Consider the following 27,286-nt stretch of genomic DNA (forward strand, 5'->3'; position numbering starts at 1 on the left):
CTAAATGTCTTATACAAAATTCCTAATCTTAGTTACTTTAGGAAAAAGTGAATTGATGCAATTCCATGAAATTACACTTTGTGCCCTTACGAAGATGTTAGTAGAGCGTGTGTGGTTAACCGGTACACTAAATGGTTCTAAGCAAAGGTAGCAAAGGGTGACTTAATGTTTGTCATAGTTCGGTGGAGTGTGTGTGGTTAACTGGCACATCGAATAGGTGACTGTAACATTGGGGGCACCATGTAAGTTTGCATGGTTATTCACACCCTGTTTTGTGATCCTCGGCATCCCAGTCACAAATTGAAGGGCATATCGAGATTTAAGCATGCCATTGAAAAGTTCAATGAATCTCAAAGGATCTTGGAGTCTTTCAATACGTTTAAAACTTAATCTCTTTTTCGTTTTTCATGGTGGAAAATTAGTGAATCGTCATTCACTTACCTTCAAATGTTCTGCAATTTGGGTTACGGCATCCCTCTCCCAAGTTGTGGAATATTGTGTTGGGTCCTAGCCTTAATATATCATTTGGGTGATTTATTAAGGACTCGATTAATCAACTAACTTGAATTTTCTCTCGTTTTGTAGATGTTAAAGTATGACAACTATGGTCTTCCCAAATCCCGTGGAACAAGCTATCCACATGAAGATGATATTCCACGATTTGATTGAGGAACACGAGATCATGCTTCACTTCCTCCACCTCCTCCTATTGTTCTCCCTAACCCACAAGTTCAAAGGCTTGAAAAGTTCAAACTCACTCAAGCCCTTTTGGCAAGTAAACATGAAGAAGGAAAGTCAGTGTGTGCACACGTCCTAGAGATGAAGTCACACATTAATAGGTTAAGAATGTTGGGATCCGTTGTCTGTGAGGAGTTGGCTGTTGACTAGGTTCTTCAGTCACTTCCTGACTCATATAGTGAGTTCGTAAGAGACTACTATATGATGAACCACGACGTGACCCTCATCGATCTCACATATATGCTTATTGTTGTTGAATCAGCAATGATTTGGCGCACTGGAAAAGCAAAGTTGATTGGTGGATCTTCCTTCCAGACCTCTATGGATATAGGCAAAGGCAACGAAAGGCATGCCATGGTCGAAAAGTTTGATCATAAGAGAAAGGCAAAGTCTGAAGTAGTTCCATGTGTTGTTCCAAAAGAGTTAATTTGCTTTTATTGCCAAGAGAAGGGGCATTGGAGATGAAGCTGCCCAGTATACCTGAGAGATCTAAGAGATGGGAGAGTCAAGACGTATGAATCTACTTCAGGTAAACTCCACTATCCAACTCCATTAAGTTCCTATTCATTGATGTGATAAGATTGCAGGATCAGTGAAAAGAGAGGAAGCTTGATGGAAGAGCAAGATGAGTTTGATCACGAAGAAATGGATCACGATCGCATGGATTCAAAGATCAGATTTTGAGCTTAGAAAGTTATGATAGAGTTGTTAGAAATATTTGATTACATAGTTTTTCAGTTGATTTTGCATTGTAAGGACATGTTTTCCGCTGCTTTTATGAATAAAATAAAATTTGATTTATCTTATTTATGTATATCCTTACAATGAAATCGTTGTGAAAAATTGATGTTTGTGTATTTCTATAAATAGATGTGATTCTTAATAATGTTATTTATAGTAGTGTCAAAATTTTCTAAGTAAGGAAAGATTCCCATCACCCAAGTTTCAATTGGACAGAAACTTGGAATCATATGATTTGAATCATGTGATGTATGAAAATCTTGGTACTTAGGAGATTAAGACTAATTCCTTGATCACACAAGTATGTGAGTCAAGTGAAGGACTAAAGGAATAGAACACAATGTTGTGCACTAGTCAAGTCCACCACACATAACAATAAAACTATTCGTCATAATTTACTGAAAGTCTACTAAATGTGGTTATGCTTACAAGATTAAGTAGAATTCTGAATCATTGAAAAGGTTTCAATGAATGGCAGAACGAATAAGAAGAATCAATGAAGGCAGAAAGATAAAAAGTTTCTCAAATATAAGAAGAAGGGAGAGTACTTTTATATTGAATTTTGTGATCGTCTTAATGATTAAGAACCGTATCACAATTGATCCTCTAAGGACATCTTAGTGCACTAGTATGGCTAAGAAGAGGAATCAGAAATTGTTGAAATGGTTAAATCAAAAGGATGAGTCACACTTCGTTCCAAAAACAAATCTTAGAATCGTATTCCAAGATTATGAATTGAGTGACACACACTCATCAAATGTGAAGTAGAAAAATTGTTTTTCTTTATCTTGCACGTTTGAAATTGGTAAGTTGTGACATCTTGTAGAAGACAAGGACCAACTAAAACCAAATGTGTGCAATGTTTTGTCTTGATATAGACACACACTAACTCTTGGATATTTGTTTATCAAGAAATGTTTTTTGATAAGAGAATCTTATATGTCAAGAGGTCATTGGAGTCTAAATGATCTTGAAAAGTTTCGAGAACTAATCAAGAGTAAACCTATTGTTAAACACTAGCACACGACTTGAGGATAGTAACTTATCGTGTTGACAAAATTCTATTTATGTGCCAATCCAGTTGAGTGATTATGCATATGAGTTCTACGAGTTCTCAATAGACTGCATAAGGCAAACACCTTGTTCAATGAAAGTACATTGACTGACATAGGTAAGCTGCTAGATAACTTGGAAGCAATGGTGGGACCCTTGATGGCAAGAAATTAAGAATGGACAAGTTCTGTCCATAAGAGGTTGAATTTGCCACAAATATTATCTTTCGATTATGGTAATGGAAAATTCACAAGGATAGGAACATATACACCATAAAATCTAAGTGTCATAAGGTTTCTCTCCTTCATGAAAATGATTGTGAGGAAACGCTTTCACTAAGAGATATTTTAAGGAGATAACAACTATGTAAATTGCATTCTCAAATTCGATTATGATTACGGCATCCCTTTTTCATAGTTCGAATTGTGAGATTGGGCAATTAGTTTGAGAATTTAGGACTTAGTAAGATAAGTTTTGAATTAGTTTAGACACACATATAAGCTATCTAAGGAAAGGTGTATGATTTTAAGAAGCTTAGATAAAGGCTTATCAAAACATTAGATATTAGAAATATGAACTTAAGAAATTCAATAGGTATTGTTTTCTGGAAGTTCAACTGTTTTCTGGATACATGTCAAAGCTAATGGGAGCATAAGTGTTATGCTTGTATGAGAATAATCATCATGATAGTGGGAGCATAAGTCTTATGCTTGTATGATTATTATGGCAAGTATTGCAAGTTAGCAATATTAATTATAGAAAACAAGAGTTATACTTTGTAAAGTCGTAAGGGTTGAAAAGTTGTTTTGCTATAATTAAGGGAGAGAATATTATGCTTCATTTCAAATCTAAAGGCTTAGATTGTGGAATTTTAATAAATTTAGTCAAGGATACATAGTGTGTTCTCTAATTTCGATTATGATTATGGCATCCCTCTTCATAGTTCGAATTATGAGAACGTGACACATAAAATATTATGGCAGAAGATTGATAAAGTATCATATCTTTATGTAAGACATTATGCATCGTGTCCCATACGCTTCGAGTATAGGATCAATTGCAAATGCTATAATATTTGACCATTCTAAAATTTTCCAAATGTCTAGCGCATTAAGAGGGAAAAAGGACTAGAATCGGTTTTGACTAAAATAATTAAACAACTATCAAAGGACGATCCAAAGTTCGCTGAAGATTGGTTGCTTGTGAGTAGTTGGAAGTATGGTATTGGATGGACCATATCGAAGTTATTATGAATAGATAAGATTCTATTAAGAATGAGTTGTCATATGGAAAATATGGAAATGTTTCCATATTGGGAGTTGGATATTGAGAATCTATGTCTAGATTAGAACTTTTTATGCAAGAAGGATGTTCAAAGGAATGTACTTTGAGTGAGAGACATCATAGAGATTAGCCAAGTCTTGATGATTTTGAGCCATGACTTCACGAAAGGATCATTGCAAAAAATGTTAGAATCTAGCATATTCTATAAGTAGCAAGAATTTGATATTCTTATACTTATGATAAGGAATGGGAGTTGTGAAATGAGTATGATTGGAAATGTGTTCATTTGATCTATTTCACAAAGTAAGGACCATAAGTAAACATTATGTGCATGCTAAGAGCATAGGACAATTGTTGTTATAATTCAAGTAAGAAGTTGATTACCCGAAACAACAAATAATGAGTAATCAATATGGTGTTTAAATAAAATGTTTTATTTATACCCAAAGTTTGGGGCCATATGGGATTAGTATTATTCTTGTGTTTCACTTTGCATGTTTTGACTTCCTGAATAATTAAATTATTTCAGAATAATCAAATTACTCGAACGGTCCATAGTCGTTCATATGTTGGAAGTAGGTATGAATGAAGACTGTCATGAATTGGTTTGTAGATTGTCTAAAGTGTATTAGACATAGCAAAGGTTTGCTACAACGTTCGTGAGTGCTTATGAATATGATTTTGAGCATTGGATTAAACCCACGCTCACAAGAATCACTTCATGGATTTTATCACGAGTGATTGTGAGTCGATAATATTGTATATTCTTGAAATCGAGACGTGTGAGTTGTTATTTTCTGGTCGGTTACACATTGATGATAAGTAAGCGCACCAGTAACTTGGTGTTATAAAACTTATTGTTGTGTGTGATTTGATAAGTGAATACAAGCAATCATTGATTCGAAGTTTATCCATTCCTTTTATCCAAAGTGGGATAAAAGTGATATATGTGGGCCCCTCGATGATTTAGTGATGACACCTAAGCGCTTGGCCAAGCCGGGACTAAGTTGATGTGTTCAACTGTAGTTTGTTGTCAGTCGTCATAAATCGGGAATCGGGAAACAACACATAGACTGAGAGAATGATTTCAATCCATGTCTCACGTCTATATGATATCTAGAATGGAAGAATATATGATCCCTTATCTAAAGGACGCATATCATATAAGATCAAAGTTGACAACAGCTTTTGAAAGCTACGATTGCGGATCAGGATCTGAAGTCATATGCAGAATAGTTATTAGACTTATCCAAGTGGGAGACTGTTGGATTAGTGTCTAAGTCCATAACTATTTTGGTATGTACTTGACCCGATGGTGCATGGTCATTTTAGGTGCCTTCACCAAAGCAACTTGATAGGATGAATTATGGAGAGAGAGGATTAATTATGATTTATTAATATATTATGAGAATAATATATTAAAGGAGAAATCATATTGTTTAATTAATATTAGTCAATAATTAATAAGAATTAATTTTGTGGCTAAAAGATATTAGTTAAACTTAAGGGAACAGAACTGTCAATTGTGTGATAGTTGAATATTGGGCTAATGGACTCCATAGGGGATGGAGTGGACGAATTCTATGGGGAAACCCATTAGAAATCTTCCAAGGCCTCTAAGGAGGGAGCCCATGGGGTGCTTAGGGCCTAAGCAGTCAAATTAGGGTTTCCTTGTTAGATAACCCTAATAGCCTCACTATTTAAAGAACCCTTGAGACTCAAAAACATGGGGAAGTAATTCCTTAGGTTTTCTACACGTTTTTGGGTGCCTCCTCTCTTCTCATTCTTCATCCTCTTGCTCTTGGTGTTTATGAGCCATTAGAGGAGTGACACTTGTGACTCTAAGCTTTCTAAAGCCATTACAAGCAGGATTTGAGATTGTTATTGCTACATAACAATCAAGGTAAGATCTAAACCCCATTCTTGTTTTAATATTGATTATCACATGCTAGTTATAGGGTTTAAATGTCTTGGATGAATGCATGTACAATAGAGAAACCTAGATCCAAGCATTAGGGTTTGCATGAGCATATAGGATGTTCTTATGGCTAAAACCCATCAACAAAAACCACCACTACTGGAGTTTGAACCCACGTATCTAATACGGGGGCTCATTCTTCAGCACCCACACCTCTAGTTACAACCGAACCTCCAGTTACTACCGAACCTCCTGTCACTACCAAACCACTATCTCCTACCAAATCCACTGAAACCAACACAGTTCTTGGCGGTGAGGACTTGGAGTTTGATTCCACTTACTTCAGCCCCTACCGTGTCCAAAGTGATGACAATGAAGATGCTCCTGTAACCAAGAACCATCTCAAGGTTGTTACTGAAAAGCATGATCGGTTGCTTTCCTCCTCCTCCACTGGTGCTTATTTTGACGCTGCTCTCAAAGCCTTGTTCTCTTCGGTTGTAAAAGAACATGATGCTTCTCTCTCTGCTGCAGCAAAGGCCATTGATGCCTCTACCTCTCAGTGCCAGAAGGCCTCTCTTTCTGTAGAGGCCTCAACGAAGGAATGCAAAGAAGTGACCGCAAAAGTCGATAAACTAATTTCTGAGGCTCGTCTATTTTTAGATTCTTTGCAGGCGGCTGCTCAAAAGAACTCTCATACAGTGAATGCTTCGGTTGATAATCTTCAGCGTTCTCTTCAAGCTGAAAGGTCTAATCTTGAAGCCGCTCGTCAGGCCAATGAAGCTGCCAATGCCACCCTTCACGATAATGTCAATGATCGTCTGACTCAACTGGAAGCAGAGTTGGCTATCGAAAATCGCATAATGGATGAGTTGGACAAACGTACATCTCAGCTAAAAATGAAAAACCTCAAGCTTCGCACTGCAACAAACGAGCTTAATGATTTAAAGTCTGAAAGGGAGATAATTCGAAGCTCTTTCGGTGACGTTCATTCCATTCTACATCATCTTCTTGATGCCCATGATCCCATTATGACTATCACCATCAGACGACATTTAACTGAAAAACTCAAACCTGCTTTGGATATCCTTGGTCGAATTGAGGGTGATTCGGTAACTAGTGTCCAGCCGAAACAAGGGGAGAAAAGGTGAAAACTCAACCTCCTCCCGAACCTAAGTCAACAGCTGAACCGAAGGATAATGAAGCTTCGGTTAGTAAAAGGGATAAAAGGAAAAAGAAAATTTGTGAAGATGATACAGATAATGATGATGATGATGATGATTATGAAGATACTTTGGGTGAAATTCCCTCTAAGCCTTTTCAGAAAACAAAACTTTCTGAGAAAGAGTTTGCAGAAAAGATCAAGAAACAAATGGCTGATCTGGAGAAGAAGCAAAAAGAAAAGGAGCTCTTGGAGAAAAAGAAGTCTATTTTTCCAGAGTGGACCATTGATTCGCTTCAAAGAAGTGCTATAGATGAACCGAGTACTCATTGGCTCGAACCTGTCATGTCGTTCGGCCTTGAAAACTCGAAGGATACGCAGTTTGACATGCCAATCACTCGAAAGGCATTTATCTTTCATTGCTTCAACTCAACTGCTGCTATCCCCTCTCTGGACCCGAAGGTGGATCGGGATCTGTTAGAGTTTTATCTGGAGTTCGCCCAGCCACAGTACTTGATCTGGTGCTTACAGAAGATTACTACTGTCAAGGTATTGAAGCCTTATTCAGTCGGGAAGTTCATCAACGTCAAATTCAAAGTGACTCGAGGCTCTGAAGGCTCGGTTCATAACTTCTCTCTGGCTGATCTACCGAATCTCAATCCTCACGACTGGATACTCTTCAACAGCATTTTGCTGTCGAATCCTCAGGAGTATCAACCGATTATAGATCACATCAAGCGAATGATTGTTTGCTACATTCATGAAGTAGAAAAAACAGATCAAGAAATCGCCTCTGCTATTCACAAGCGACCCACGATCAAACCGATAGTTAGAGCAGGCGATGTAAATACAATGATCAAGGGCAAAATTGACACAAAATATCACACTGTGATGTTTATCAGGGTCGAAGGTCAAAAATGCATGTTCGCTCTAGTTGACAAGCACCTGTTCTCAACTGCTTGCCTGGAGCATATTTTAGAGATCATTCAGAGGTGTAATTAGAATTCAGCAGCCGACAAGAAGTTGTTTACTGACATGCTGAGATGGTACATTCAATTTCAGTAGAGTCTTCTTGCTATCATTCCTCGGTTGTTCAAAGTTGTGAAGACAGTGAAGCCTACCCAACAGAAATAATCTCTCGCCTCATTTGACGCAAAGGGGGAGATTGTTGGGCTTTTAGTGTTGCGTCATGGGCTCGGTCCTTAGCCTAGTTTTGGTATCCGGTTTGGGCCTGTCCAACCATGATTATTTTACTCTAGGGTTTTAGTATTTAAGGTGCATGCATGCATCCTTTGTTAAAAATCCTTTTAATTATTTTTCTCATTAGTATTGTAAACCCTAGCTTTCCTCTGCAGTGGAAGTTCTTCATCAAGCTCTGCTGAGGCGTGACTATATTTGAATCATAAGCTTTGCATTGATTCCATACTGTGTTCATAATCTTATTCTGTTTGAATTGTTTGTTCTTCATCAATTTACCTATGAAAGATCTAAACGATCTGAGATTTATTCTCATCATTTAGTTTTATATTCATTGACATACAATACCCTAAAGTCTAGATATCAAAGCTGAAAGTCTTTAGTTTTTCATTTTTTTTTTGTATTCTGTGAAAGTATTAAAACATGCATATCTAATTCGTTTGAAGTCGGATTGACATGTGGTTTCTTCCAAGTTGTAGTTTAGAGTTTGTACATTATTTTATACTATAATTTTGTCAATTTTGGTTTAATATTAAATGATTTATGGTCCCCTGAAGTCGGGATATCAAAACTGAAAATTTTCAACTTTTCAGCTATTTGTTTTTGTACTTTTTATTCTATGAAAATGTTAACACATGCATACCTCATGCATTTAAAGTCGGATTGACATGTGGTTTTTTCCAAAGTGTGGTTTAGAGTTAGTAAATGATTTTAGACTATAATTTTGTCAATTTTGGTTTCATATTCAATGAGTTATAGTCCCCCAAAGTCGGGATATCAATATGAAAATTTTCAAAGTTCAACCCACTAAGTAGTAATTAATTACCAAAAAATTCTGGTTTTTCGGGGTTTTCCGGTTCTAAACCCACTTTATCCGATTCCAACCTATCCACTTTGATGTTTTCGGGTTTTCTGGTTCTAGACCCACTTTACCCGGTGTCATACCCGGAACCGGTTCCTATACACCGGTTCGGTGTCCGGTTCTACAAAATCCCATTAACCGGTTTCGGGTCCATCCGGTCCAGGTTTGGACCCACTTTCATCCCTAGTGGATACCTTCCTTGTCATAACGTGTTCAAAACCGTGCGGGCAGCAGATCCCATAAGAACTTTGTAGTTAAGCATACCCGTGCAAGAGCAATTCAGGGATGGGTGACCTCCTGGGAAGTTTTCATGCCGGGTGCCCAAACCGAACAATATTGTGATATGTTCCAGAGGGGGATGTTACATTAAGTCTCAAAGGGACACAAAAATGCATCTTTCTTAACTTAATCCATTAAGTCCAAGTCTCCAACATTCATATCAGAATCAATATAATGTTTAGATGGATAAAATTTCCAACTTTATCCATAACAAGGTCAAAAAACTTTCTGTTGGGTCAAAATATGGTTTATACTTTACTTTTCTGGGCAATTATATTTTTGTGTAATAGTTTATGAATTTATGGCCTAGTTTACGGCTGAGTTTACGGCCGTAAACTCATTTACGGCCCATTTGTTTCTGGCCCATATCCAACATGTATAAATAGAGGTGTTAGGGTGAGGAGTAGAGATTGATGAACCCTAAAGAGTTTACGGCCAGAGAGAAGAGAGTTTACGGTCAGAGAGCATTTTGTGTAAATCTTTTGTATCTGGAACTATAATTCATATCAATACATACAAGATTCATATTATTCTTCTTCTCCTTCTCTTCTATTTTATCTGACATCATCCGTTTGATTGGGATTCCGCACCATCAAACGGATCTGATTGATACACAGGAAAATTAGGGACTTACACTTTCAAGATCTAAAGTTTATGAACTAAAATGACCAAAATGTGGCAAACATGACAAATGACTAGATCTATTAAACTAATGAGCAAGTTAGATGCTTTCTATTCACAAGGGTCTAGGAATGATGTAATATTTCTAGAAATATACTTGAATTCTTCTTCTATACTCTTTGTTACCACCGTACTCTCCAAGATTCAACCTTATATTGGAAAAATAAGCTCATAAATGATGCCTAGGCTCAAAAACAAGTGAGAGGAGGCTAGGGTTCATCAATGACTGATCTTAGGTGATGGAGGTTGGTAATGAGAGGATTTCCTAAAAGTTAGAGACCTTAAATAGGGGTCAAAACAGAAGATTTAGGGTTTTGATATGCCTAGATTACGCTCTACATACAATAAATTACGCCCTGCGTAATTCATTAAACCCTTATTACGCCCTGCGTAACTTTAGATTACGCCATGCGTAATCAAAAGTCTCTTATTTCCCCTTCAACTTCAAATAACCACAACTTCTTCGTTTCAACCCCATTTTCGATGATCTTTATATTCACATAAAGGTATTGAAGATCCCTATAATCCTATCTAATTACTTTTTACTTAAAACACACCTAACTAAAATCCCGATTTCATGAAAGATGTCCAAAACATCGCTTTTCCTATTTTACCCTTTGACTCCAAAACACAAATCGAGGGCTTGGATCTCATAACCAATATTATCAACGTCAAACAGGGTCTAAACCCTATTCCTTTGAAGCCCAAAGCCTTTACGTGATCCATTTATTGTCCACAATCCCGAAATAAGAAACTTCTTGAAACAAGATGTCACACAAGACGTGTAACCTGGTTGGATCCTATATTCTGGGATGAGACTCTACGTCATTCATAAAGATGGAATACGCAAGGCGTACTCAGTCTGATGTTGACCTTTGACTTTTGACCATTAACCATTAACTTTAACCAAGTTTGACTTTAGGTCATTTGGGGTAATTTGAATTGTAGATTGAGACTGGATCCCTGTTTATTGCATATATGATCTGTAGGGACAATGTTCAGAGCAGTGATCAATCTAGCTATATTCCAGTTTGTGAGGTGAGTGTTCCTCATTGTACTTGTGGGTCGAAGGCACCAATGTCGGCCCACTAGATTGTTTTATGTATCATGTTATATAGGATGTGCTATGCTATTGTAACATGTTAGAATAGTAGAATTGTATGATTACCTGTATTTGTTGATTATGGTATATCCATTGCATATGTCAACATATTGGTGCTCGGGTTGAGGTGAGAGACCAACAAACCCTTGATACGTGGGTTGAGGGGTACTGCTTTGTGTGGTAGACCAACAAACCTAGGATGGTTGAGTTAAGGCTATAAGCCAACAAACTCTGGACGGTTGGGTTGAGGCCATCAGCCAACAAACCATATTACATATACTTTTCTTGTTAGTATTGTGTGGGGTATTTTGGGGGGAACTCATTAAACTTTGGCTTACAGATTGATTTTATGGTTTCAGTTACATCTGAGGATAAGGGTGATTATGCACATCCTTCTCGATTTTTACTTGATCTATGATTTTGGGATACTTTGGTTATGATTATGACTTTTGGAAACTATGTTTTGAATAATTTATTGAATTGATATGGTTTTAAAAATAAAAAAATTTGTCATCATTTCTGGGATGTTACATAGGTAATGCTAAAATTACTATATGCATATCTAACTTTAATTCCCCATTTAACAAAAAGAATATATTAAATTAGCAACAGCAATAAACAAAGGTTGCTAACTAAGTAAGAAATAATAAACATTTTATTCTTAATTTTTATTTATCTTGTGTGTTTGGTAACAATTACATTTTCTATTTTGTAATATAATTAACTAGACATTTTAATATTTGTCCGATAGTGACCCCACCAAAACATGTTTGGGAATATCATCTTCATTTCAATCAAAGATATGCAATAAGATATTAAATATATTATATATGGGTAAAGTTATGTATTTTCCAATTTATTATAATAACTTTGTACTTTTTACTAATCTATACAACATATAATTACTATGAGCTAAAAGTAAGTCGATATAAATGAAAAATAGACTGTCATTTATGTCTTATTATAAAAATAGAGATCGATCATATTAATTTTGAAATTACATGTTCCAAATATATAAAATTAGATAATATCACCTTGACTTCCAAAATTAGTTAATTTATACCAACCTATTTTCGATTTACCATAAACATACATATCATATAACAACAATAGGAAGTAGGATGCTACATTATACATATAAATTTAATACAATTGCTAAATAAGGCATTGTGCTATAGAAATTTTAAGATAAATGAAAAGTAAGGTGTTATTAATTAATGAAAAGTAGGTTGCTATTAGATGAAAAAAATGAAAATTATAATGTATAATAAAGGCATTGTAGAGATACTGATATAATAGGCATACAATACATCTTAACGAAATAGTTTACAACAATCATATGCTAATTGAAATCAGAGAGCTTCACAAGGTTCTAACTCAAAATTATCTTCTAAGAAAGAAACCTACTAAATTTATTGAACTGAGTTGCAAAAGGGCTAGCTTATTTGCATCATGACTATTGTTCCCATCATACTTATTACTTGATGAAAATAAGACTAACAACCCTAATCAAAACAAACCACGGAGAAAAGATAAGAATTACCTCTTTATGGAAAATTAAATTGAGGAATCATAACCAATCTTCAGTTTCAAAAGTATGCCAAAAAGCAAATTTACTATATCTTTTTCAACAGCTGTACACGTGTTGCCAGAATTGAGAAAACAAATTGTACGTTACTGAAAAATACCCATTAGAGTTTGTATCTATTCCATTCCTTTAAATGTGTTATTCTTCGAAAATGACATGTCGTGAAATAATAACGCGTTGAGTGACGAGATGAAGACACTTATGTCCTTTGTGATCTAGAGATGGACCAAGATACACACAAGCAGTTGATTAAGGGGAAAGTTTGTGAGGAGCGGTGGAAGTTGTGTTTGCCTAGCAGATACAACCACACACATGAAGATGATCATAAGTAGGAAAAAAAAACCACATAATAGTATACACGACACGAAACGAAAATTGAGACGTAACTGAAATTCAATTTCATGTTCGTGTCTTGTTCATGTCAAGTGTAAAAAACACGATGTTGTGTCGTGTGGTGTTCGTGTTCAAAATTAGACACAAAATTGACACAATTTAACATTTATTTGTCGTGTTTTCGTGTTTGTCGTGTTATGATTAAATATTAATTAAATAAATTGTTATTTTATGTTATCTTTGTTGTGTCATGTCGTGTTTGCTCTTTTTAAAATTGTTCGATTTTGTGTTAATTATAAAAACATGACATTGTGTCATTTCGTATTCGTGTTACATAAAACATTGTCGTGTTGTGCCGTGTTTGATAAAAACACGACACAATGACCCGATTTGTCACCCCTAGTGAACGGCGATAACAAGCGCTTCAGTCCAATTTTTTTGTGGATACGGAAGCCTGAAACAAAAACATGCGACCAAAGTATAATCATTAAAATAGAACACTTAAAAAAGTTCAATGATTAGAGTGTAACCTTGACAAATCGTTCAATGTTAAACAACGGCTATCACTAGTTAGAATGACTAAAATAAATAAAAATAAAAAATTTATTGACTCATGATAACTTAAACAAAGTATAATAATTCTCGAACTAAAAACATCTCCAACAGTAAACCTATATGATAGGTCAAAAAAATTATCATCTCACTATTTAATTATATTGACTTCTAGTTAAATTGTTTTTTCAACGGTTAAATTTTTTTATGATTTTTTTCGCTAATTTAGCTACTATATGCTTATCTATCGAAAATCTTATATAAAACTAACCAGAAATTAAATATCCTCTTACCTTTTATTCATATTTTTCTTCCTGTCCATTTAAGATGATGACAAATATACAAATTTAATATCACAATTAAATTTAAATTAAATTTAATTACACTTGTCACCGTCTAAATTTAATGACACTTGGCTCTTAACTAATCATTATTATTTAAACAGGTCATATTTTTATATAACATTCTCTATATTTTTAATTTAACATTTGGGTTTTGCTGGTCCAGTAAATTACTTTAGCGATTGTTATTGGGCTACTTCGTTTTTACGGATTACTCACAAACAAATCACAAAGGCCACTATTTTGTCTTCTCTCACGCTCCTCACCTCCGACTACAACAGCCGTTTCCTCACCTCTGAGCTACGTCGTCTTGAATAACTCTCCTCGAAACCACAAAGTAAGATTAACACTTCCAACATTTGTATCTGTTTTCTGATTAAATTCACTTCATGACTCATTTTGCCTAAACATTGATTCCTTTATCACTTCGAATAATTTAGATTATGAAATTTTTATGAGATCAATTCGTATAGGGTTTCTGTTTCTCGTTTCCAGTTTTATAAGAAAGTGACTGATGAATATCATAGCGTTTGTTGAAAAAAATCGATCTAGATTTGTTTAGAGCTGCCTTGTTCTTATTGAATGCCATTAGAATCTGGATTGTGAGCCACAATGTAAGAGTCTTAATACGGTGAAAGCCATGATCTACTTTTATTTTTGTACTGGCGAAACAAGTTGGCTATTTCACCAACTGTTTGATGAAATGCCGAATAGAAGAATTACATCTAAAATTGGTTTCTTTTACGTGTTTTAAACATATCAGTCTCCTAAAAGATGGTGTAGCTTGTATAAACTAGTTGCAACAACAAAGCCTCTTATTACATGCTAGTGGCAAGTTAATAAAACAACACTTCCCACAAACAGATGAATCTTCTCAACAGTAAAATAATATTAACACTGTCAAGATGGTTTTCTACATTTTGGATTCATTTTAATATACTTATTCAGGTTGTTTTTTGGTCCATGTTTGGTCCCTATTAAGACTTGCATTTCATAGCTTGATGACTTTCGGAAGATTTCAAAAGTTGGACTAAACTTGCAATTTTGAGTAAAGTACAGGGACCAAATATGTAACTTACTCTGTTTCCAATTATTTTACAGCCTATGAACTGTATTAATATTGGTTATTGGTTGTATGATAAAGAGATATGGTGATTCCTCCACCAGTGAAGGCTCAAAGAATCACAAACTATCTAAAACCGTATCTATTAAAGATGCACTTTTCAAACAAGTATGTAAGTGCACAGGTGATTCATACACCAACTGCCACTGTGGCATCAGCTGCCAGCTCACAGGAGAAGGCGCTCCGGGAAGCATGGAACAAATGCCAGCAAAGCACCAGAGACGTGGCGGCTGCCGCCAAGATAGGGAAGCTTTTAGGTGAGAGGTTGCTGCTTAATGATATTCCGGCGGTTTCAGTGGTGTACAAAAAGGAGCAAAGGTATCATGGTAAGGTTAGGGCTGTCATTGATTCTTTAAGGGAAGCAGGTGTCAAATTGCTATAAGTTTTTGTTTTTTTTTTGTAATAAAATGGGGAAAATGAACGATTTTTGAATCGTGTATAATGATTTTTGTTTGTTTGTTTTTTAAAAAAAATTAGAGAATTAAGGGTTGGTTTGTTGGTGGAGTGTTTTTTTAATGGATGGAATCTGTGAGGAATTGGAATTGGAATTGAAAACGAATGAATTGTAATCCTTCGTGTGGGTTGTTGTAACATGTAAATAAATTACATGCATGGTGACCTGAGACAACTTGGTAAAGAATAAAAAACGTTTGGTTTGTGCTTGTAGAACGTTTGATTATGGTTTGATTCTTGGGTAAATTAACGACGCAAACTTTTAACTTTGTAAAAATGACTATTATGTCTTAAATTTGATATATTGTTATTGCAAACTTATGCGGTTGGTTTGTGTGGTGTGTCGGGAACAGACTAGTTCGGTACAACTATTGAAGCTCTTGTGTGTTCGGTATATGTGGTTTCAATTTTTGTGTATTTGATCATTTTCTCATATAAAATGATTTTCGTGTCCTTTTAATTTAATTTACCTTTTTAATTGGTTTTAATTGAAAAGAAAAAAATAGATAAATAAACCCAACTCGCCCTCCCCCCTTTTTCTTAATCTGAGCATTGAAACCATCCCTTCCATCAGAACCACATTCTTTTTTGTCATCAGATATGGAAATGTAGGTTTTAGAATCTGAGACGAAGGCTTTGTTTTATGCCTAAAACTGGTAGTATGTGTGTGTTTGTTTTCAGTCGTTAGAATCTGAAATCCATTTGTGTGTAAGTTTTCAACCATAAAATTTGTAATTGATTTGTGTTTTGGTGTGTGTTCATTGTTTGTTATCTAATTTTGTGCTAGTTTTTCTTCAACAGAACTCAACAATTAAAACTTAGTTTTGCATTTAAGTTTTTTTTTTTTTGAAAGGCTGCATTTTTTATATATTCACATATTCTAGCGAATTGCTAGAATATAAAAAAAATGTTCCGAAAGTTACAAAGGGGAATTAAGCCAAGCATTCCACATTACATCGGAATTGGAAGCTCGGTTTTTAAGCCAAGAAAACGAAATTAACACAATACTATCAAATAACGAATTTTTCTTAATTTTACTGCCATCAAACACCACTGAATTCCTATAACTCCATAGCATCCAACAAGTAGCTAGCACAACCACTTCCAATCATAGACGTTTTGATATCACCAACCTTTTATCATCCACCCACAACATCCACTCAGTGATCGACGTATACATAGGGAAGATTATATCACACCATCTTGCAACCAATGACCAATCCGTCACAGCTACTTCACAGAGAAAAAATAGATGTTCTGTCAATTTCACCCCAACCCGACACAACACACACAATATACTACTCAATTCCAACCCTTTTTTTTTGATAAATTGAACCGAGTAGGCAGCCAATCAAGAGCACGATGCCAACCACAAATCCTTACTTTTTTAGGTACTACTTTACACCACCTAGTAGCTTGAGAATGACCCAGAACTAAAACATCATCTATGTGTCTCCCAATTTGATTTATTGTGAACTCACCGAAAGCATCCAGCCCCCACCATAACCGATCAGGGGAGTCGTTAACACCCACACCATGTAACGAAGACATCAGCGGTTGAAGTTGTTCTTCCTCACAGCCACCATGTATCTGGATTACCATCAAGACGATACAATCTATTAAAAATATTTTTAAATGGTTGTAGACCCACCCACATTGCATTCCAAAATCCAATAGAATTTCCGCTTCCCAATCTTTGTTTAAGTGTGTGCAACGGTACAAGATTATCAACATCCATTTTTATAATCGCATCAACAATCTTCGACCATACACCCACATAACCACTCTTATTTTCATCTTTGTTAAAACCACTTGCAATTCCATGTGTGGATTTAATAAGACGAACCCAAACGCAATTTTCATTAGCCATAAATCTCCAATGCCATTTTTGCAGTAGAGCCTTGTTAAAAGCAGACAAGCTACCAACAACAAGTCCACCCTTTTCAAGACTTAGCAAAATTTGATCCTATTTTACCCATGACATTTTTCATTCTCCACTTTTACCTCCCCAAAAATATTACTTCCAAGTGATTCCAAGGTTTTAAGGATCTCTTCTGGAACTTTGAAGATTGACATGTAATATATAAAGATACTGCCAAGAACTGTTTTGATAAGGTTTAGGCGACCAATCACTGATAATCAATTGGCTTTCCACTTAGAAAGCCTTGTTTTGAATTTATTTACCACAACCTACCAATTTCTTTTTTTAATCATGTTTGCTGCAATAGGTAAGCCTAAATACATAAAGGGAAAAGATCCAATATTACAATCAGATTGAGCGACAATCCGATTGATTTCATCCCCATCGACACCTACACCATAAATAGTAGATTTTTGCATATTTAACTTCAGACCTGAAGCAATATAAACATCATGCAGCAATTAGGATATATTTTGTATCTCCATTGGATTCCACTTTAATATAAACACCATGTCATCTACATAGAGTAGATGAGAAAGCTGAATTCCTTAAGAATCCACAGTCACTCCACATATTAAGCTGTTTTCCACCGCCTCTTGTACCATTCCATGAAGTCCTTCCATCGTGAGGATAAATAGAAAAGGAGACAGTAGGTCTCCTTGGCGTAGCCCTCTTAAAAAAGAAAATTCAGTTGTTGGACTTCCATTTACCAACCTGAAGCTCTAGCTACAGATAAACATGCATGAATCCAACTTCTCCAATTAACACCAAAACCGAACCTTTGCATTACAAAATCAAGATATTCCCAGCTTAATGAGTCATATGCCTTTTCAAAGTTGATTTTAAAAATCATTAACTTTTTTCTCTTCTTCTTATACCGATCAACAATCTCACTCAACATTAGAGGGCCGTCAAGTATTTGGCAACCTTTAATAAATGCAGTCTGCTCTTCTAACACTAACTTTCCCACATTTTTTTCAAGATGCAATGCGAAAATCGTCGCAATAACCTTGTATTGTATCCCTATTAGAGATATAGGCCTAAAATATTTAACCATAGTCGGATTTTGGACTTTAGGAATTAGTGCGATAAACGATGCATTACATGATGGGTTTTATGCATAAGAAACATTCCTATGTGCTCATACAAACCCTAATTCTTGGATCTAGGTTTCTCTATTGAACATGCTTTGATTCCAAGACTTACAAACACTAATCTAGCATACAAGTAACAAAAACAACATGTAGAATTAGATCTAGATGTTTACCTCTTCAAATGTTGGCTTAGATCTTCTTTTCTTCTTCTCTTGAGCTTAGAGTCACAAATGCAACTCCTCTAATGGTTCACAAACCCCACAAGCAAGAAGGCAATATGAGAGAGGGAGAGAGAGGCTAGAAATCGGCCTAGGGTTCTCTTAGAATCAAGTGGTATCCGATTTCAATGCCCTAGGTGTCTTATTTATAGTTACAAGCTACCAGGGTTTCAGTCTAAACCCTAATGGACAGCTTAGCCACCAAGCAGCCCAAGGAACCTTCTGGAATAAGGCCTTGGACGAAAATATGATGGATACCCATCATAATTTCGTTCCCCCTTAAGTCCATTAGGTTTCCTTAACCCAAAACTCAACTATCATACATTTGACAGTTTATACCCCTTTATTCAATTAATCTCTTTTGGTTACCAAATTAATTCCTAATTAATTTATGACCAATACTAATTAAATAAATATGATTTCTCCTTTAATATATTATTCTTATAATATATTAATAAATCATAATACTCTCTCTTTCTCCTTAAATTACCTTGTCAAGTTGCTTTGGAGAAGGCAACCCAAAAGGACCATGCACAACCGGGTCAAGTACATACCAAATATAGTTACGGGCTTAGACACTATTCCAACAGTCTCCCACTTGGATAAGTCTAGTAAATATATCTCACATACGACTTTAGAATCCGATTAGCAATCGTAGCTCTTATACTTCGCTGTCAACTCTGATCAACTTGTCTTCTAGATAAGGGATCGTATAATCCTCTGTTCTGGATATCATGCTGACAATGCTTATTGTCCAGCAGGAGTTCCTTGATTTCCGATTTGTTTGACATAGAATTTAGTTGAACACATCAACTTCATTCTGACCAGGCCCGGCACATAAGTCAAACCAAATCATCAAGTGGCCAATATATCACTTTTATTCTTATAGAATAAAAGGAACAGATCAACTTCGACTCATATGCATCCATTATTTACTAATTAAATTACACACAATAATGCATTTTATAACATCAAGTTACTGATGTGTTTACACATTATCAATGCATAACCAACCAGCAAACAACAATCACATCTCTACGTTTTAAGACTATATGATGTTATCGCTTTGCGATCACTTAAGGTAAAAACACCACGAAGTGATACAACAAACTCGGGTTTATTCCAATGCTCAAATCATATTCATAAGCACTCATGAATTTCGCAGCAAACCTTTGCTATGCCCAAAACCTTTTAGATAATCTACAAACAATTCATGACAGTCTTCATTCATATCTACTTCCAAAATATGACTGACTGTGGACTATTTGAATAATCCTATCATTCAGGAAGTCAAAACATGCAAAATTGAAACAATAGATAAACAACCAACATAAGATAGTAACTTTACTCATAAATAACACAATTTTATTTATTCATCGAATGTCAAGTACAAACTATCTATTACACGTTTCCTATCTAATCCAAACTTATATCATCCTTCAGCCCAATGCTCCTAGCGTGCTGCAAGTGTTTGAACCTACTCAGTCCCTTCGTAAGGGGATCTGCTGGATTCTCTTCTGATGATACCCTCTTCACAACGAGGAGTCCCTCTTCTACCCGATGTCTGATAAAATGGTATTTTCTGTCAATATGTCGAGATCTACCATGATCTCTTGGTTCCTTGGTCAAGGCAACCGCTCCTTCATTATCACAGAAAATTTCCATCGGCTCCTTTATGGATGGCACAACTCCAAGGTCTCCAATGAAGTTCTTCAACCATATAGCCTCCTTCGACGCTTCGCTCGCCGCAATATATTCTGATTCGCACGTTGAATCAGCTACGGTCTCTTGCTTGGAACTTCTCCAAGTCACTGCTCCTCCATTTAGGGTAAAGACCCAGCCTGACTGCGATCGGAAGTTATCCCGATCCGTCTGAAAAATAGCGTCACTGTACCCTTGTACCCTTAAGTCATCACTCCCACCGAGGACTAGAAACCATTCCTTGGTCCTCCGAAGGTACTTAAGAATATTCAACTCTGCAATCCAATGAGCTCTACCAGGTTTCCCTTGATATCTGCTGACCATGCTCAAAGCGAAGGCCACATCAGGGCGAGTACATGTCATAGCGTACATGATAGAGCCTACTACGGAAGCGTAAGGTACTCATCTCATATCAGGTATCTCTGCCTCTGTATTCGGCCTCTGAGTCTTACTCAGCTTGGTGTTGCTTTGGATTGGCAACTCCCCTTTCTTGGAATTTTCCATACTAAAATGCTTTAGTACCTTTTCCAAGTATGTATCCTGACTGAGTCCTATCAGTCTCTTTTCCCCGTTTCTAACTATTATTATCCCCAGAATATAAGCAGCTTCTCCGAGGTCCTTCATAGCGAAACATTTCCCAAGCCAGGACTTGACCTCCTGCAAGGTTGGGACATCGTTTCCTATGAGCAGTATGTCATCGACATACAATACGAGGAAGCTCACTATACTCCCACTGGCTTTGACATACACATAAGATTCATCTTCGCTTCGCAGAAAGCCAAACTCTTTAACCTTCTCGTCAAAACAAAGATTCCATCTGCGAGACGCTTGTTTCAATCCATAAATGGATTTCTCAAGCTTGCATACTATATTTGGATGCTTCGCATCGACAAAACCCTCTGGCTGATTCATGTAGACATCCTCAGCCAACATTCCATTAAGAAAAGCGGTTTTCACGTCCATCTGCCATATTTCATAATCATGAAATGCAGCTATTGCAAGCATCACCCTAATAGACTTTATCTTCGCAACTGGTGAGAAGGTCTCATCATAGTCTACTCCGGGAGTTTGAGTAAAGCCCTTCGCAACCAATCACGCTTTATAAGTATGCACTTTCCCATCCATGTCCATCTTCTTCTTGAAGATCCACTTGCACCCGACTGTCTTACGACCCGGTACATTATCAACCAAATTCCAAACTTGGTTGTCGTACATGGACTGAATCTCGCTGTCCATCGCCTCTTTCCATTTCGCAGACTATGGGCCTGCCATGGCTTCCTTATAGTTGCTAGGTTCATCCAAATTTACTAGTGTACTATCACTAATAAATGTATCCCCTTCAGTAGTAATATGAAAACCATAAAACTGGGGTGGAACACTAGCCCTAGTGGAACATCGAAGAGGTAAGGACTCGTCAACAGGTTCAACAGGAGTTTCCTCCTCAAGTTGAGTGCCAATGTCAGAGGTTACTTCATCGTTTTGATCTTGAATCTCTTCAAGTTCAATTTGCCTCCCACTGTCTTCTTGGCTTATCAATTCCCGTTCTCAGAAAACTCCTCTTCTAGCAACGAAAACAACATTGTCACTTGGTCTATAGAAAAGGTAGCCAAAAGACTTCTGCGGATAGCCGATGAAATAACACTTCTCACTACGAGGTTCTAGCTTGTCGTGAGTCTCTCGTCTTACGAAAGCCTCGCAACCCCAAACCTTGATATGTGCCAACGAGGGAGCCTTCCCTGTCCACATCTCGTGAGGAGTCTTGGAAACCTTCTTGGTGGGAACTAAGTTAAGTATATGGGCGACAGTCTCTAAGGCATACCCCCAGAAAGCTATTGGTAACGAAGTCCGACTCATCATAGAACGAACCATGTCCAACAAGGTCTGATTACGTCTCTCAGCCACACCATTCAATTGTGGCGTCCTCGGAGGCGTCAATTGCGAAACGATTCCGCATTCTTTTGGATAGTCGTGAAACTCAAGACTTAGGTACTCTCCTCCTCGGTCTGACCGAAGCATCTTGATTTTCCTGCCCATCTGATTCTCCACTTCATTTTTAAACTCTTTGAACTTTTCAAAGGTTTCCGAATTTTGCTTGATTAAGTATATATATCCATATCTGCTATAATCATCTATAAAAGTCATGTAGAAGCGGCAAGCATCCCTTGTGGTGGATCTAAAGGGCCCACATACATCGGTGTGTATGAGATCTAATAAACCCTCACCCATTTCACAAGTGCCAGTAAAGGGTGACTTGGTCATCTTCCTAAGTAAACAAGATTCACATGTGTCATCTTCCCTAAGGTCGAATGACTCCAACACTCCATCCTTTTGGAGTTGGGCTATGCGTTTCTTGTTCACATGGCCAAGGCGACAATGCCACAAGCATGCTTTGTCTAGACTAGTAGACGAATCAATATTCAAAACATTATTTCCTAAATTATCAACAATCATCACAGATTCATAAATCCCATTACAAGGTAATGCATTGAAATAAAAGACACCATTCAAATAAACGTTAATAGAACCATTACTATTATCAAAAGAATATCTGAAACCTTGTCTAAACAACCCGTGAAATGAAATAATGTTTCTTGCCATATCTGGCGAATAACAGCAATTGTCTAAATCTATCCTTAACCCATTAGTTAACACTAAAGAATAAACACCGACTTTGGTCACAGGCGACGATCTTCTGTTTCCCATAATCAGGTTCATCTTCCCATGTTCCATCTCCCTACTTCTTTTTAGTCCCTGCATATCAGAACAAATGTGGTAACCACACCCTGTATCAAGAACCCATGAAGTAGAAAATGATGAGTTATTAGATTTAATAGAATACATACCTACAAAGGTGGGCTTAATCTTCCCATCTCTTATGTCCTGCAGATATTGTGGGCAGCTTCGCTTCCAGTGGCCCTTTTGGTGGCAATAGAAGCACTCTGCTTCTTTGGGATCGGAAGAGGGCTTAGCAGGGCCAGCTTTGGTCCCACTTGAGGACGAACCATCTCGGGGCTTTCCCTTATGGTGGCTCTTACATGGAGCCTTCCTCTTTTTTTACCCTTTCCTTGACCTATTGCCATCATAGGAGCAGCCACAGCAGGGGACGGTGCAACATATTTGTCTTTGAGGTTGCTCTCAGCATTCCTCAAGAGTCCTTGGAGCTTGCTTAAGGAGACCTCCTCTTTGTTCATGTGGTAGGTCATCCTAAACTGATTGTAGCAGGAGGGAAAGGAGTGGAGGATTATATCGATAGCCAAATCCTCATCAAACTTAACATTAAGTTTGAGAAGACGATCAACATACCTCTGCATTTTCTGCAAATGAGAGGTTAGGGATTCTCCACTCCCCATCTTAGCGGTGATCATGTTAGTAATGATCTCATAGCGCTCTTGCCTCGCGCTCTGGTGATACCTATCCATCAAATCCTGATGCATTTCATACGGATACATGTCCTCATAGGACTTTTGGAGTTCGAGGTTCATGGTGGCTAGCATGATGCAGTGAACTTTCGTGGCATCATGCTCATGGGCCTTAAAGCCGGCCAATTCTTCAGGAGTAGCAACATCTGGGATGATCTTCTCAAGCTTTTCATCGAGGACATATTCTTTGTCCTCGTAGCGTGTGTTCATGCGAATATACCTCATCCACTCATTGATGTTTGAACCATCAAATGTCACTTTCTGACACAAGTTCATCAACGAGAATGACCCAGAAGCGTTGTTGTTGTTGTTGTTGTTGTTTGCAGACATCTGAAAAAGGAAAGGAACAAAGTTTGATTAGAAATGAATCCCTAATTAAACACCTAAATGAGAAATTAGGGCTAGGATCCAACAACACTATTTACAACTTAGAAAGGGATGTCGTACTCTAAAAGTAAATAATTTGAAGGTAAGTGAATGACGATTCACTAATTCTCACCATGAAAAACGAAAAAGCAATTTAGGTTTTGGCAAGGATAATCACTTAATTAAGATAAAATTCAGATTTTAACTTCATAAAACAATTTAAGCATCAAATCCAAGTCAAAACAACAGCTAAATCCCGAAATACCCTCTGTCTGACGCTCGAACTCGCCGAGTCAAGATCTGGACTCGCCGAGTAGGGGCCAACTCGCCGAGTCCAGATACTGACTCGCCGAGTTGAGTCGTGCAGAGGCCAAAAACTCGATTTTTAGCAAACAAAACAGTTAACCATCATATACAACTGAAACCAATAAAATCTCTGATACCACTGATGGGTTTTATGCATAAGAAACATTCCTATGTGCTCATACAAACCCTAATTCTTGGATCTAGGTTTCTCTATTGAACATGCTTTGATTCCAAGACGTACAAACACTAATCTAGCATACAAGTAACAAAAACAACATGTAGAATAAGATCTAGATGTTTACCTCTTCAAATGTTGGCTTAGATCTTCTTTTCTTCTTCTCTTGAGCTTAGAGTCACAAATGCAACTCCTCTAATGGTTCACAAACCCCACAAGCAAGAAGGAAATATGAGAGAGGGAGAGAGAGGCTAGAAATCGGCCTAGGGTTCTCTTAGAATCAAGTGGTATCCGATTTCAATGCCCTAGGTGTCTTATTTATAGTTACAAGCTACCAGGGTTTCAGTCTAAACCCTAATGGACAGCTTAGCCACCAAGCAGCCCAAGGAACCTTCTGGAATAAGGCCTTGGACGAAAATATGATGGATACCCATCATAATTTCGTTCCCCCTTAAGTCCATTAGGTTTCCTTAACCCAAAACTCAACTATCATACATTTGACAGTTTATACCCCTTTATTCAATTAATCTCTTTTGGTTACCAAATTAATTCCTAATTAATTTATGACCAATACTAATTAAATAAATATGATTTCTCCTTTAATATATTATTCTTATAATATATTAATAAATCGTAATACTCTCTCTTTCTCCTTAAATTACCTTGTCAAGTTGCTTTGGAGAAGGCAACCCAAAAGGACCATGCACAACCGGGTCAAGTACATACCAAATATAGTTACGGGATTAGACACTATTCCAACAGTACATCCCTTTGGAATAATCCTCATCTGAAAGAATTCTTATGTATAAGCAACTATATATCGTCCGAAACTTGACCAATATTTCTTATAAAGTATAACATGAATCCATCGGGGCCCAGAGCATTATCTCCATCACACGGCCACACTACATTTTTATCTCCTCATGAGAAACCATAGATTGAAGCATTTCTTGATCCTCCTGAGATAATGTAGCAAACCGGGAATTGGTTTTTGTTGGTAAAGACACGGATATTGGCTCAAACATTTCTTTATAATAGTTAAAAAAATGCCTCTTTGACTTCGGTAGGATCCGTAAGCCAAACGTCATATACCATAACACCTTGAATATTTTGTTTCTTCCGAGTTTGTTTAAGTATCCCATTAAAAAACTTTGAGTTTCATCCCAATCCATATCACTCTTTAATTTTGTTTTTTGTGCAATATCTAGAGCTTGACGATGTTCAATCTCATCAAGATTTTTTAGTAACTGTGGTCGCTCATGTAGTTAATCACTTGATGCCACCCCACCATCAATTTTCTCATCAATGTCATCAATAGCTTTGACCAAAACTTGTTTAGAGTTGTTATCATTTTCTTTCATGCCTTTGTTCCACCCTTTCAAGACCACCTTTAATTGTTTAAGCTTTTCTTTAAATTTTAAGGAATAAGAACCACCATGTAACGCCCTGTTCTGAATCGTTTTTTTTTCGGTAAAGTGTTAGTCAGGTTTTATCGAAATTAGATTCTTGTTCATGAAATTTTATGGCAGGTATGAGTAGACGAAAGCACATAGCTTCTCGTTACCTTTTCATGGATATAAGGATCGTCAAAATCAGATTTATAACGAAGAAGTTATGGCCTTTTGAGTGTTTTAGGGTTTAAGAGGAAACCCTAGTATGCGGGGAGTACATAGGGATTACGCGAGGCGTAATGTGGTGTATGCTTAGCGTACTGCAAAGGGTGGATCGGGAGTGCAAGGCCTCGTATGCTGGGCATACGAGGACTACGCCGTGGAAACCTTAATCTAGGGTGTTGTACCCTATATAAGCATCTATTCGTTTCTTTGTTTTATGCTTTTGATCCGTTTTTGGATTGGCTTGAGGATTTGGATCGTTTTAAGGACCTATTCTTTTAGATCTGAGCTTGCTATGGACTCCTAGGGCATAAAGGTGCAAGCTTTATGGGTATTTTGGTCACATGCATGCAATAAGTCACATGTTAAGTCCTCATGAGGTTTAAGAGCTTCATTAAGCCATGTATGAGCATAAAGTTACCAACTTTACATGATTACCAATCTCAAAGAAGTCAGGTCTACATTTTGGGATCAATGTCTTAGAGGATTAATAAGCAAATTAAGTTTGGGCTGAATGGAGGAGTATGCTGGGCGTACAAGCCCTTAAGCCAGTACGCTTAGCGTACAAGCTGAGTACACCTCGCATACTTAGCAGGATGGGATTTCGGTGTTTGTGCTTCAGTTTGGTCCATCTTTTGGGCTTAGTTGTTTTGGGCCCTATGGGGCATTAGGTTTTGGTCTGATATTTATTTTGAAAGGCCCACTATGGGATTTTGGCCCAATTTGGAAAATTGGGTCATATTTGGGCCTTGGGTGTTTAATTGGAATTTAGGCTTTGGATTGTTGAACTAGGCCTTGGGTTTGGCCCAAGTTATGAAGAGGGTAAAAAGGTCCTTTACCATAGTTTGGACACTTAGTGTGGGTTGGATCCGATTATTGATGGATAATTAACTTGGGATTGATAGCGCGGGGATGCTTGTGAGCGAGCAGCCAGAGATTCTTTCTGTGAGATTCGGCAATGTGAGGTAAGTCTTCTTCCCAATATCCATGGGTCGAAGGCACCAAGGCCGGCCCATTATCTGGTTATATAGTGTTTTACTTGTTGTGTGATACATGTTGTGATCGAGTT

The 27,286-nt window shown here is 37.0% G+C and overlaps 1 protein-coding gene across 2 annotated transcripts; it reads left to right on the plus strand.

Moving 5' to 3' along the window:
* Window positions 1–14,036: 14,036 nt before the first annotated feature.
* On the plus strand, window positions 14,037–15,522 carry LOC145064904 (uncharacterized). Of its 2 annotated transcripts, none has more exons than XM_079012270.1 (2): window positions 14,037–14,165; window positions 14,973–15,522. In XM_079012270.1, exon 2 carries the CDS (start codon window positions 14,977–14,979, stop codon window positions 15,331–15,333), a length of 357 nt encoding a protein of 118 aa, XP_078868396.1. In that variant the 5' UTR covers window positions 14,037–14,165; window positions 14,973–14,976; the 3' UTR covers window positions 15,334–15,522. The 2 variants fall into 2 exon arrangements, with proteins under 2 accessions (XP_078868396.1, XP_078868397.1); XM_079012271.1 differs by having other exon boundaries at window positions 14,044–14,165; window positions 14,930–15,522.
* Window positions 15,523–27,286: the final 11,764 nt, after the last annotated feature.

This window comes from Lactuca serriola, chromosome 7 (genome assembly GCF_051521515.1).
Source record: "Lactuca serriola cultivar US96UC23 chromosome 7, Lser_US96UC23_V15, whole genome shotgun sequence".
NCBI classification, from domain to species: domain Eukaryota; kingdom Viridiplantae; phylum Streptophyta; class Magnoliopsida; order Asterales; family Asteraceae; genus Lactuca; species Lactuca serriola.

What these genes read in the sequence shown, in the direction of transcription:
- LOC145064904 (XM_079012270.1), top strand. Translation starts at nt 14,977, where the DNA reads ATGGTGATTCCTCCACCAGTGAAGGCTCAAAGAATCACAAACTATCTA.